The sequence below is a fragment of the Chaetodon trifascialis genome, chromosome 15 (genome assembly GCF_039877785.1).
Source record: "Chaetodon trifascialis isolate fChaTrf1 chromosome 15, fChaTrf1.hap1, whole genome shotgun sequence".
Taxonomy (NCBI): domain Eukaryota; kingdom Metazoa; phylum Chordata; class Actinopteri; order Chaetodontiformes; family Chaetodontidae; genus Chaetodon; species Chaetodon trifascialis.
Genome location: NC_092070.1, coordinates 379,064 through 392,153, shown reverse-complemented (window position 1 = coordinate 392,153; position 13,090 = coordinate 379,064). Strand labels below are relative to the sequence as shown.

The following is a 13,090-nucleotide window of genomic DNA, read 5'->3' as shown; positions in this document are numbered from 1 at the left end:
AGCGTGAATGGTTGTCTGTGTGATCGACTGGCAACCGGTCCAGGTGTACCCTGCCTCTCGCCCATTGACAGTTGGGATGGGCTCCAGCCCCCCCGCAACCCCCATTTGTGAAAATATCCCCAAACAGATGTGTAATTTCTTAGTGACTTAGCCCAGACTCCCTAAGCAGAAAGGTAAGGTTAAATATAGTTGGATGGAGCAAAGGTTTGGTGGACTTATGCCTTTGCTTGTAGATCAAGTGAGTTACACTTATTTGAACGTCAATTTCAGACTTAAGAGTGAATGAAGAGCAGGGTGGATGAACACGTAATATTGATTTTGGTGAAATCCCACTTCACTGCTTTGAACTTGCTGCTTACTCTCCAGCCGTCCAGGAGAGGAATTCGTATGCGGTCAGTGTGTGGAAAAGAGTGAAAGCCAAGCTGGAAGGCAGAGACATTGATCCCAACAGGAGGATGAGCGTCACAGAGCAGGTAACACTCCAGACACACTGGCTGTCATGGGAGATTGAGAAGTATGATCATTTTTCATGTTTGAAAACAACCATACCATCAGTCTAAACTAGAATTAATGGACTAAGTGTCCATAGTGTCTACTGACAAAATATATATTTTAATACTCACTCTATGTTACATGCAGTACCATCAAATGTTTGGACACACCTTCTCATTCAATGGTAAATTAATACTGAAGACATCAAAACTATGAAATAACACATGGTATTATGTGGTCAACAATGTGTAAATGATGCAAAATCAGTTTTACATTTAAAATTCTTCAAAGAAGCCACCTTTTGCAGTGATGACAGCTTTGCATATTATTGGCATTCTGTCAATCATCTGCATGAGGGAGTCACCTGGAATGCTTTTCAGTAAACAGGCGTGCCTTGTAAAAAGTTAAATAGTGGAAGTAATTGTGTTCTTAATGCATTTGAGACCATCAGTTGTGTTGTGTCCATAGTGTTGGTATACAGTAAATAGCTATATTCCATTACTTAAGTAATGCATATTATGGCAAGAACCGCTCAACTAAGTAAACAGAGATGACAGTCCATCATTAAGACAAGTATTTCAAACAATGTATGAATGAATCTTCAAGTGCAGTCACAAAAACCATCAAACGCCATGATGAAACTCTAATGAGAACCACCCCAGACAAAGAAGACTAAGACTTACCTCTGCTGCACAGGATAAATTCATTGTGGTTACCGACCTCAGAAATAATTGATACACAAATTTCAAATAGCAGACACATCTCAACATCAATTGTTTGGAGAAGACTGTGGGATTCAGGCCTTCATTGTCAAGAAGATTCCTCTGCAGTAATTTCTTATCACTGTATGTCTGTTTTGTACCAGGAAAGCCTTAAAAGATGCATTATTAAACAGAACTGTGAGGAAAATGATAGTAATAAGTTTAATAATAATAAGATACCGTTGACTCATATACAGTAAGAAATAACTGTGCCACAGTGTGCATACAGTGCTTTGCACTCATCTGTGTCAGCTGATCTTGTCCAAGTAGCCTACTAACCAGTACTACAACACACCGGGACAAACTGACACAGTGTTTTTCATATAAAGATGGGTCTGTAATGAAAACTACAGAAAGCACAAAAGCCTCCATTTGCTTGGCTTTAGAGTCAGCAAAGGTGTGCACACAGCTCCAACATCACAAACCAATTTTTATGCATTTTGCCTGTTTTTCTTTTTAATATTATATATAATTATAATATTATTATCACATCTATAACATATTCTACTGAAATGTCCATTAAAATACAGCTGTTAATTTAAATTTAGTGACTTATCCAAAAGTCAAGGAGGAGGAAGCCATGACGTGATGGAATCTAGGAAAACCTGTCCGATGTCACTCTGGTCGAAAGTCAAAATATTGGTGAAATTGGGTTTTCATTAAATTATTATTTTACAACATCTTATCCATCATTCCTGAAAATACTTCATTATATTTTGCTTGTTTAATATGTTAAAAACGTTATTTAAATTAGGCACGCTGTTTGTTGTTATCTCCTACGAATGCAAAATGATCAGCACATGAAATCCGCCCCTAACTTGTTAGTCTACATAGCCTACGAAGACGGTTTATCTATCATAGTTGGGGTGACCAGATGTCCAGCTTTGTGCAGGACAGTCACACATTCCCATTACTTTTATTTATGCCACATTTCCACTAGCGCGGCTCGACTCGACTCGACTGTACTCTACCCAGTTGTTTTGTGTTTCCATTAGGGATAGTACCTGGTGCCCAATACTATTTTTAGTACCTGCTCTGGCGAGGTTCCAAGCGAGTAGAAGCGATACTATATGTGTGATGTCAATAGCCTGTCGGCCACTGATTGGCCAGAGAGTGTCATCACTGGTCTGCGACGTCCAACACCGGAAAAACAATCCTGCCCTCTCCATTGTAACGCCGGGCAACAGCAACCGCTGACTTTATTCTTTATTCTCACTCGAGGGAAATGGCTGCTTATAAAATATCACCATGGTCTGTCGATGAGGTCCAGACTTTTCTGGGTTTGTGTGTGACACAAAGCCACAAACCGAGCAGCAAATACAACATCGCCTCGATGTCCTCCATTGTTTGTCGGCTCTGTTTGCGTCGCGTACAAATTGACGTCATGGCAGTTTTGCACAGCCGTGTATGACGACCCCGCCTACGTTGAGGAGGTACTATGAAGTACTCAATTGTAATGGAAACTCAACCAAACCGAGTAGAGTAGAACCGAGTCGAGTAGAGCTGGAACTGTGAAATGGAAATGCGCCATTTCATTGCATTATTGACAGCGTCGCTGACAATTCGTACAGCATCACAATTTGCAGGGTGTGTGAAAAGTAATGGAAATGCGTGACTGGGCACACTAATCATAGTAAACCACATAACATGAAGACGAAGTCATATTAATAGACAGAGAGAGATGTAGAAGCTTCAGATACGGAGAGAGTTTGAGGTAGCTGGTTGTGTTCTGATTTAGAATCCTTGTTTTTAAACCTGTTTTTCTCAAAATTCTGCTCCAAAAAATCCTACTGATCAGCTGACTTTGAGTGGTCATAATACTTGATTCAAACCAGATATAAAAATAATGAAAACAGATTTGAAAAGGGGCGCTTGAAATAAGCTTCTAGGTGATATTAAAATCTCCAAAAGGTAAAATTTCGACATGTGACTGTTTTTTTGATCAAGTATCCTGTTACTTACCTATTTCAAACTCTGAATCTATTTCCAATTTGGCCTCAATTTCTTAAAGTGGATACAAACACTATATTCTAATCCACAAGCTGCTGTTAAAGCAAATGGATTCTTGTCAGACTGATTTGCCCTAGAACACGGCTGCAGACAGGGTTGCCCTCAATCGCCCCTGCTGTTCGAAATAAGTATTGAACCACTAGCACAGCTTATTAGGAACAACAGTAACATAAAGGGACTGACAATAAATGAAGAACAGCATAAATTATTGTTGTACGCTGATGATGTCTTTTAGATCTAGCTGAACCTGCAACAGCAATCCCACACTTGAGGGATCTTATTTCCACATATGGGTAGTTCTCAGGTTATAAAGTTAATGTGGACAAAACAATGGCTGTGGATATAGGTGGTAAAATCTCAAAAACAGTCAAACTCCAGAGTGGGTTTAAATGGCCTAAAGAGGGCATTAAATCTATTGGTATTCAAATCCCTTCATCGCTAGAACATTTAATACAATTTGCAAAAGCATAATCCAAAATAGTGGTCAGTACTTTTCCGATCTTTGTAAGGCCGTATCGAGAGTGTACGCACGAATGTGCTGCCTAAGCTTCTCTATCCATTTCAGATGTTACCAGTTGATATCCCAAAATCTACATTTTGATAATTAGAAAGGCTCATTTCAAAATTTATATGGCAGGGAAAGCAACCAAGGATTAGACTTAAAAACACTACACTTCTGGGCTGCATAGCTGAAACTTTTAACAATATGGATTTAGGATTTTTCATATACACGCTGGCTCAACATTGAAAAAACCTTATGCGCAAGACCCCAACAGACCTTGCCTGTCCTAACTCAGATGGGTGAATGGAGTTACACTTAAACCCTAACCCTTAAAGTAATTTCAGCACTAACCAGTATTGGTTTTATAAAATATTGTATACCCTCTCATATAGATACATGCTGTAGAAAATGGTCAGAATGCCAACTCACTAAGATAAAATAAGATAAGATAGGATTTTATTGATCTCACACTGGGGCAATTTAGTTGTTAAAGCCAGCAGGTTACAAAAAGCAGGCACAGTGGCATAAGAGGTCCAACAATAACAATATAATAGTTTACAAGATACAGAATAGAAAAAAAACAACTATGTATATCTACATTTTTACAGAAATAATAGAAATAGTACATGCCAAATAATTCTACTGCCATTGTTGCTAGTAGTCTTATGAGAAAAACCAACTACTGACATGACATGTATTGCACTTGAGAATGCTGTTAAACTTGAGGAAATACTATTTTGCTTGATAAATACTGGGTTAATGTATGTGCACAATATATACAGTTTATAAAAATAGTAGTTGCCAATATCGATAATAAAAAGTGTTATTGCACAGTTCAGAGAAATACACAACTTAGAAATTGCCCCAGGTGAAATGGATAATGTGAACATATATTAGCATTGAAACAGTAGTGCAAACAAAAAGTGGGTATGATGTAGAATTGAGAAAGACAGCATCAACACAGTGCTGCAGTAATGAAGGACCTGCGGTAGTGTTTTTTCTTACAGACTGGCTGCAACAGTCTGTTACTGAAGGTGGGATGGGTTCCCATGATCGATGTCAGCTTGGCTAACATCTTCCTCTCACCCACCTCCTCGATGGTGTCCAGAGGTCAGAGCAGGACAGAGATGGCTCTCCTGATCAGTTTGTTAGGTCTGTCCCTCTCTCCCACAACCCCAGCAGACCACTGCATAGAAAACTGCAGATGCCACCACAGAGTCATAGACTCAAACCTCCAGATACCTTAGACCGCATTGTTGCATGATGGTTTTCGTTGATACTTCGAACATTGCTGCAATTTCACAAGGTGGTACACCAGAAAGAACTTGGTGCTCCAGAACTGCAGTCGGAATGTCAAGTGCCAATCGCCCTGGTCCATGTGTGTGTTGCAGTGGCTGTTGAGCAGCAAAGCGGTGGAGAACTTCTTCTAAATTTGATTTCACTCTCGGATCAATGTCTTGGTCGTAAAGTGCCAAAATAACGCCAACCACTTCGATGAATTCCTCTGCTTTACAGACCACATGCTCTGGGTCAGCAGGTCCTGCTTCCACGTACTCTGCAAGGTTTAAAATATCTGAAACCAATTCTCGTGAAAGCTGAAGGAGCTCTTCTGTAGCCGCCATGCTTGAAGACTTCAGTCAAAAGCAATCGATTAGACTAGATCATCGTTAGTCCCGCCCACTGACTTTGATGGGTGAGTTTGACAGATAAAATAAATTCATGAAGCGCTGCAACAAAGGTCCATGAAATAATTAAATAGTGAAATAATTAAATAAATAGTGAAATAATTATATATGTATTCATTTAATTCCCATTTTAATTCATTAATGAAACATTTAATGACACTTTTATTTATTTAATTCCCATTATAATTAATTAATTAATGACACATTTAATCATTTATTTAAAGATGTATTTATATATTTCAATGTGTCCCATTTGGTGCTCCATAGAAAATAAGTATTGAACGCATCAATTTAACTCTTAGTAAATCTTATTATTTTGGGGCTGCTAACATGAAATTTTCACTAGATAACAAAAAAAATTTATTAAATCCATTTTCATTTTATAGAAAAGGCCACTTGAACCTTCAAGGTTTCAAAACAGGAAGAATGGGCCAAAATCACATCTGAGAAATGCATGCAACTAGTTTATCCATGTAGGAGACATCTTGAAGTTGTCATTACCAATAAAGGCTTTTCTGCTTAATAGTAAAACAAAAATATAACAAATAAACATAACTCATTGTCTGGACTTATTTGTTTTGATTAGGCTACACAGACATGTTGCATTTCAAATACATCAGCTCTGACATCATGGCACTACCCAACTTTGCCCGATGAGGTCTCATCAAAATACCACCTTGACTAAGGCAAATTATAGCTTAATGACATATGCCAAAAAAAAAAGTTGAGTCCTTTTCAAGTCATCACGAGTCTGAATGCACAAGTCCATGTACACAGTTAGCATAATAACATTCAAGAACTCTTTCGGGGGGTAATATGGCCGAATGCTAACAGCTAAATGTCTCTGGTGCAGCACTGCTCTTTTACCCTGATGTGCCCTGATACTAAATAAATACTTGTAGTTGGGAATGTATTGATAATAGTATTGCCAGATATGTACTTAACTTGAAGTTTAGTGTTTGTTCTAATGGTGTGTTTTTTAATTAATTCTTCATTCATTATAAATAGAGGTATATCATGGCAATCAGTCTAAATGCAGACAGAAAAAAGAATATCCTTAGAAACTAATTACGTAGGTTAAGTTCATGTTAAATAATATATAGAACTATTACTGTCTACATAAGGTAAAGGTATGAAACCCCACATTTTTAATTTAACCAAGTAGCCTGTATCATAAATACATTTCTGGCATTTGTAACAAACCAAAGTGCTTGAAAAAATTCAGTGTTATGATTACTTTCATTGAGGAAAGACCGCTTGTCTTGATAGACTTGAACGTGTATTAGGAGGCTTGCCTCTACCAATATGTTGGTATGTTATATATGTTTCCCTATGAATTATGGAAATTGGTGTTGAATATATGGATTCTATGCATATTCTACTGTTTCCAAGTAGAATAGCAATGTGCCATCAATTCACCTCACACACAAACAAACAACCCTCACCTCACACAAGCATGCAGCTCTGGTTACATCTTTGTTTTTATTAAAAGAAAAAACAAAAATCCACTTAAGTGAGTATGAGTGGAGCATCCAGACTTATTTCACTGTTAATACAGTAAAAAACAACACTTCAGTGTGATCCTTGCTCAATAAATACCAAGTATCTGTTGATAATAATAATATTCCTGAATTTTGGAGAAGTGTTTATAAAATGATGCACTGAACTTTAAAGTCATTAAAGTAAAATGTGAGGGTAATTTTTCAAGGTTTATGCTGGTAAATATATTAATAACCACTGAATTCATTCACCCAATAAAGATTTTTGGCCAAGCCATTGGCTTGCAAGCTTTATTCAAGTTTAATTTTGGCTTGTTATCAAGTTGCTCGCAGAATTAACATTAATTAGCAATGGCTCATATGATGTTGTCATTTTAACCCAGAGTTTCTCAATGTTTTGATGACTGAGTGCATGCCGATGGGGCGTGGCGGCGCAGACTTTGGTATTTTTGTCCACTGCGACGCCGGCGCATCTCCTCCCCCTTCTCATCTCAGTCCCACCCAGCGGCGCGACTCGGAAAGAGGGAGGGGAGAAGGCGTGGAGTGAGTTTGACACAGCCGCAGCTCCTCGCCTCACCTTTAAGAACGCCACTGGCGAGGCGCATGGCAAGTTTCGAGGATGACTGAGCCCACGCAGGAAAGTGTCCGACGCCCAAACTTCTCCCAGGAGGAGACTGACGTCACTCATGTCTCATGACATCCGTTTGTATTACTTTGCACACCCGTTTGTATATAATGTTTATTTTTTCTCAGTATATATATATATATATATGTATACATATACACACACACACACACACACACACACACACACACACACACACACACACACACACACACACACACACAGTACAGGCCAAAAGTTTGGACACACCTTCTCATTCAATGCGTTTTCTTTATTTTCATGACTATTTACATTGTAGATTCTCACTGAAGGCATCAAAACTATGAATGAACACATGTGGAGTTATGTACTTAACAAAAAAAGGTGAAATAACTGAAAACATGTTTTATATTCTAGTTTCTTCAAAATAGTCACTCTTTTCGCTGATTACTGCTTTGCACACTCTTGGCATTCTCTCGATGAGCTTCAAGAGGTAGTCACCTGAAATGTTTTTGGTTTTTTTTCTCAAAATAAATAATTTGTTTTTATATTTGCTTTTTGTATATATAGTTCTCTCTCTTTGTTTTCTAATTTTATTCTAATTCTATTCTTGTATGGAGCACTGCAGCAAAAACAATTTCCCCTAGGGGATAAATAAAGGATTTCTGATTCTGATTCTGATGTCTAAATATGAGGTCCTTAGATGGTAAATCCTCGGCCTGCTCCTCATCTTCCTCAAAGCAATGATGTACTCCATCTTTGTAGATAATTACAATGATTGCAGTTGTATTATGGAATGAAATGACGCGGACAACGATCATCACTTACGTTTTTTTCCATGTGTCTGTCTGTCTCTGTCTCTCGTGTGCCCTGAGATAGATCTGTAGGATGTCACGGCTGTTTCTGGTTGGCACAGCGACGTTAACCGATTAGTTTGCATCCCTGTTTCACTTGTGTACATTCGGTCAGGGTGAGTGACCATTCCACGTGCCGAACGCACTTGCGATGTGGTCAGATAAGATGCTGATCAAAATATAGGTCTGACTGCATGTGCTGACTCAGACAGTTGCATTGAATCATCGCTGTTGCTAATTATTGATTGCAGTGTGCGTTCGATGACTGACCAAGCACTGCTGAAAACACCATTAAAACCACGCTGCCGTCTTGTTGACGGTGTGATATATGGCGTCATCAACCACGTTTTCAGTGGATAGCCGTTATCACCTAGCAGCCACCCATGCAGAGGGGTGTCCCCCTGAAAGACTGTAGGGATGCTAGAATTCGCCACGATGAACGAGTCATGTGCCAACCCGGGGAAAGTGGCATATACGTTTGTCACCAGGCAATTTGAGTCACAGATCACCAGACATCCCTGTTTCACCTGTGTACATTCAGTCAGGTTGAGTGACCATTACGTGTTCCGAACACGCTTTCGATGTGGTCAGATGAGATACCGATCAAAATATATAAATTTAGGTCTTACTGTATGTGCTGACTCAGATAGTTGCATTGAATTGCGGCTGTTGCTAATAATTGATCGTAGTGAAATGCCAGACACTGTGGAAACCTGACTGTGAGGTGTTGGTGACATGAGCGCACGACTCCGCCGGTTTACGAAAATCCACTTGCGCCACTGGCACACAGAGTTGACCAGGTCTGAGGTGGCGAGCTTTCAGTGTACTTTTATGCCGCCGGCGCAGACCGAAATGGTCGAAAATTCCAATGTGCCGGCTCATTATGCCGACACCTCCCCCCCACTGCGCCACACCGCCCATCCTGGCGCACCTCTGTACGCCTCGGTTTACCAAAATACCAAGTGCACCTGCCTGCGCTGCTCGAAAATACTACTGTGCCAGGGGCGCAGCCTGCACCAGGGCTCTCAAGTCTCACGCATTGGGCGTGAGACACACACATTTCAACCCTTTAACACGCTCACACGCCACACCTTGTATTTGTAAATACTAATAAAAAATTAATAATAAACTATAAATAATAAATTAAATGTATAATAAATTACCGGGATAACGCCCACCAAGTTGCGCCACTATTTTTATAACAGTGGAACAGGTAGAGGAATTAGTGATGTGTCGGTCGCTAATTTATGTCTCCCGTCGCTGCCATCGCCAAAATGTCACTCTGAACTCAGTTCAAAACTTGAGAGCCCTGGGAAAGCACTGGACGTCACATTTATTTAGCATTTTATTTCACAAAAAAACAAGAACAGATAATTAGCAACACAATGGCATAAACATAACATACCTGGGAGGCTGAATACGCTAAATTAACATAACAAGCCAGCGAGTCCAACAAGCAAGTTCACCAAGCTCCTGATCTCATTCCACGTCACTGAATCCATTGAAATTTTCATCCTCTGTGTCGCTCCTGAACAACTCCGGAGGAAGATGAAGCGCCGTCTCCTCTTCTGCAAGGATGTTGTCAGACTCCGCATCAGTTCCAGTTATTCCGTCCTTTCTGAATCCCAACAGGATGGTTTCGGTTGTCACTGAAGTCCATGCTTTGTCGATCCATCCAAGGACTTGCTGGAAAGTTGCATGGTGCATCCTCCCTGTTGCCGTGAAGCTGTGCTCTCCATCCACCATCCACTCCTTTCACGGGCGACGCAAGGCTGCCTTAAAGCTCTGGTTCACAGAAATGTCGAATGGCTGGAGTACTTTAGTTAAGCCTCCAGGGATAATGGCAGTTACGGAGATGCAAGCTTTTATTTTATTAATGAATTGTGGCGCTATGTGCACTCACACACTGTCCATCACAAGCAGGGCTTTGCGTGTTTCAAAGAAGCCATCAGGACACTTAGTGTAGCACTTTGTAAGCCAAAGGTTCATCATTTCTTGATTCATCCACCCTTCCTCATTCACGGCCACAACAACTTTGGAGGGGAGGGATTCATGTTTTGGCATGGTTTTCCATTTGAAAATGACCATCAGTGGCAGTCATTTAAATTTGCCTGGGCGTGGAGATGTAACTCATTGACAAGCCTCTCCCAGCAGCACGGTGTTCAAGCACCCATCTGTGGACTTGTTTCTGCAGCTCTGGCCACCGTGCTTCAAGCCTGCAATTAGCTTTTTTTGTTTTTTTCTTTGCAGTAACACAAACCTCTGCTTTTCGTCAGTCCCTCACAAGTTTCTCACTCACTCCAAACTTTCGTTCTGCTGCACGATTACCGTTTTCGGCTGCATATTTTACTTCCTGCAGTTCTTTTGGGGGGCAATTTATTTGTGTTCAGTCCTTCTCAGTTTTCTTTTTTTCCAGGTAATTTGTGGTGCAGGAGTGGTACAGGTGCAGCATATAGTTGTCACAAGCCTAGAGCGCCCTCACGCAGCTGTAAGGTAATCCGTAAACTGTGACCTCACCTGACTATAAGTTGCAGGACCAGCCAAACTATGAAAAAAGTGTGACTTATAGTCTGGAAAATACGGTATTTCACCAACACCTGTATCTGAACTCAGTGTGTGAATGTTAAAAATTATTTGGGTGAAGTTATGAGAGATTTTCACTAATTTTCACTTACACATGCAGCAGACTGCTGCACTGTAGAGGCTTGTGATAAAAAAGAAAGCAGATAAGACACAGGCAACATCATTATCAATATATTCACAACTCCCAATGTGGATCACATTGAAGTATTGGGTTTTTGTTTTTTTTTTCTCTCATTTAAAGGTTTGGATGCTCTATTCACAAGACATATTTTTTTCTTAAGTGGGTTTATTCCTGAACTGGTGTCCTGCTGTTTTGTTGCAGGTGGACTTTGTCATCAAGGAGGCCACCAACATGGACAATCTGGCCCAGCTGTATGAGGGCTGGACTGCATGGGTGTGAACACTATGCTACTTCATGTCTTTGGTCCAGCGAAGACTTGGAAATCCACCAGAGTCCAGCGGGTCTGGGGTGTCGGAACAGCAGCACCAGGCTACACTGCGGGGAGGAAATGGGAAGTGGATGCTTAGTCCATCCTTCCAAACTCCTGGGCACTCAAAATGGGGCAGTGACCTCGTAGCGCCGCTGCAACCACACTCTCCCAACCATCGGCGATTGGGCTAACACACCGCTTAGTGAGCCTGCGGTCCCACCTTCCTTTCTGGGGTTTGACCAGACAGAGCAGTGCCGAATGGGGGAGGGGGGAAGGAGGGCAAAGGCCTCCTCACCCTCGACTTGGAAATACCTCCCCCCCACCTGCTCACTATCAAGTTGTATCCATTAACATCACTTCATCCTGTTAAGCCAATCAAACTCCACCCGATGACAGGATGAAGCAGGAAGTGAGCTGTTTTCCCCTGAAGCATACAGATAACATGCTGTGGGTGGCACTTCACTGGGGCTAAGGCTCAGATGGATGGGGCATTTACATGGCCACGCTTGTTTTTCTCTAATCTTTTCCTCAATGGTGTTGTGATTCTGATTGGCTAGTGGGTTACATGCTTGGCAGGAATGATGAAAACAAAGGTTCACCAGGACTCTCAAGGCTATGTAGAGACCCTCCTGAGACCTGAATTGAAAAGAAATTAAAGTAGAAAACAATCAAACTGTACTTCAACAGTGAAGACTTTGACACATCTCTGAAGTGTTGTCAGATTTCCCAGAATATAAAATTAAGTGGAGTTGTTTTCTCAGGAAGGTTCTTTGTGCTTTTGTTGATAAAACTAAAACGTCCTTTCATGTTAAATCGTTTTGGATGGCTTATTTGTGAGCTTAGATCAGATGTGACGGTGAAGTCAGTTAAACAAGAGAGAACCTCTGATTATTTTTCTTCGGTGTGCATCTTAAGTCTGTGTTGTGCTTTGTAACTATCTTCAGTCCTTCTTTAGCTAGAACAGTAAAAGTTAGATTTCTACCTTTTTGACTTGCCTGTCAGAAGCAGTTGCTAGCCTCATGCATATTCATTCCCCATCCCAAATTCTTGCATTTTAGAAATCCTTACCTCCTAGTTTTACATTTTTAGTGGGAATAATTATGTTTTTGGTGGTGGTGCAAAATGTTAATTCTTAAAGCTTTTAATATATTTTGTTGAATGCCAAATAAACATGGAACTGAGAAGTGGTGAGTGTTTTATTTAACAGTGAAAATCTTAAGATTGCCTTAAGGATATAATCTGGATGCATACCAGAAAACCCATATATGCGGTAACTGCATGCACAAGCAGCAAGATGATATCATTTGAGTCCAGTTTAAGAAGGTTTTTTTTTTTTTTTTTGCCAGTTATCCCCTATCATTACCAGATAACTCAACTGATTTACATGTCAGGGAAACATGTTAGAGTTTAAAATATTTTAAAATTAAAATGTCTTTTTGTAATTATTAGGAACTGTAAGAGTAGATCACAGGTTAGGTGTTTTAGTTGTCAGAAAAAGTTGTACAAAATTGTGACAAAGAAATCTTCATATTTATCTTGGGACTCTGAGGACACATTGGAACATTACACAGCATTTTAGACCCCAGGTGGATAGTTGTTTTCAATGAATACATCAACAATTATCAACACACTTAAACACGAGGATTCAAAGTTCACAAGCAGCCAGCAC

General features: G+C 40.2%; 1 protein-coding gene across 2 annotated transcripts in view; it reads left to right on the top strand.

Annotated features, from left to right (window-relative positions):
- smg1 (SMG1 nonsense mediated mRNA decay associated PI3K related kinase) overlaps positions 1-12,605 on the top strand; it is a 144,463-nt gene extending 131,858 nt beyond the window's left edge. For both annotated transcript variants that reach the window (XM_070980185.1, XM_070980186.1), the window contains exons 63-64: positions 367-473; positions 11,313-12,605. In XM_070980185.1, coding sequence (XP_070836286.1) covers positions 367-473; positions 11,313-11,390 — 185 coding nt within the window. In that variant the 3' untranslated portion in view covers positions 11,391-12,605. The remainder of the gene's footprint in view (positions 1-366; positions 474-11,312) is intronic.
- The last annotated feature ends 485 nt before the right edge of the window (positions 12,606-13,090 follow it).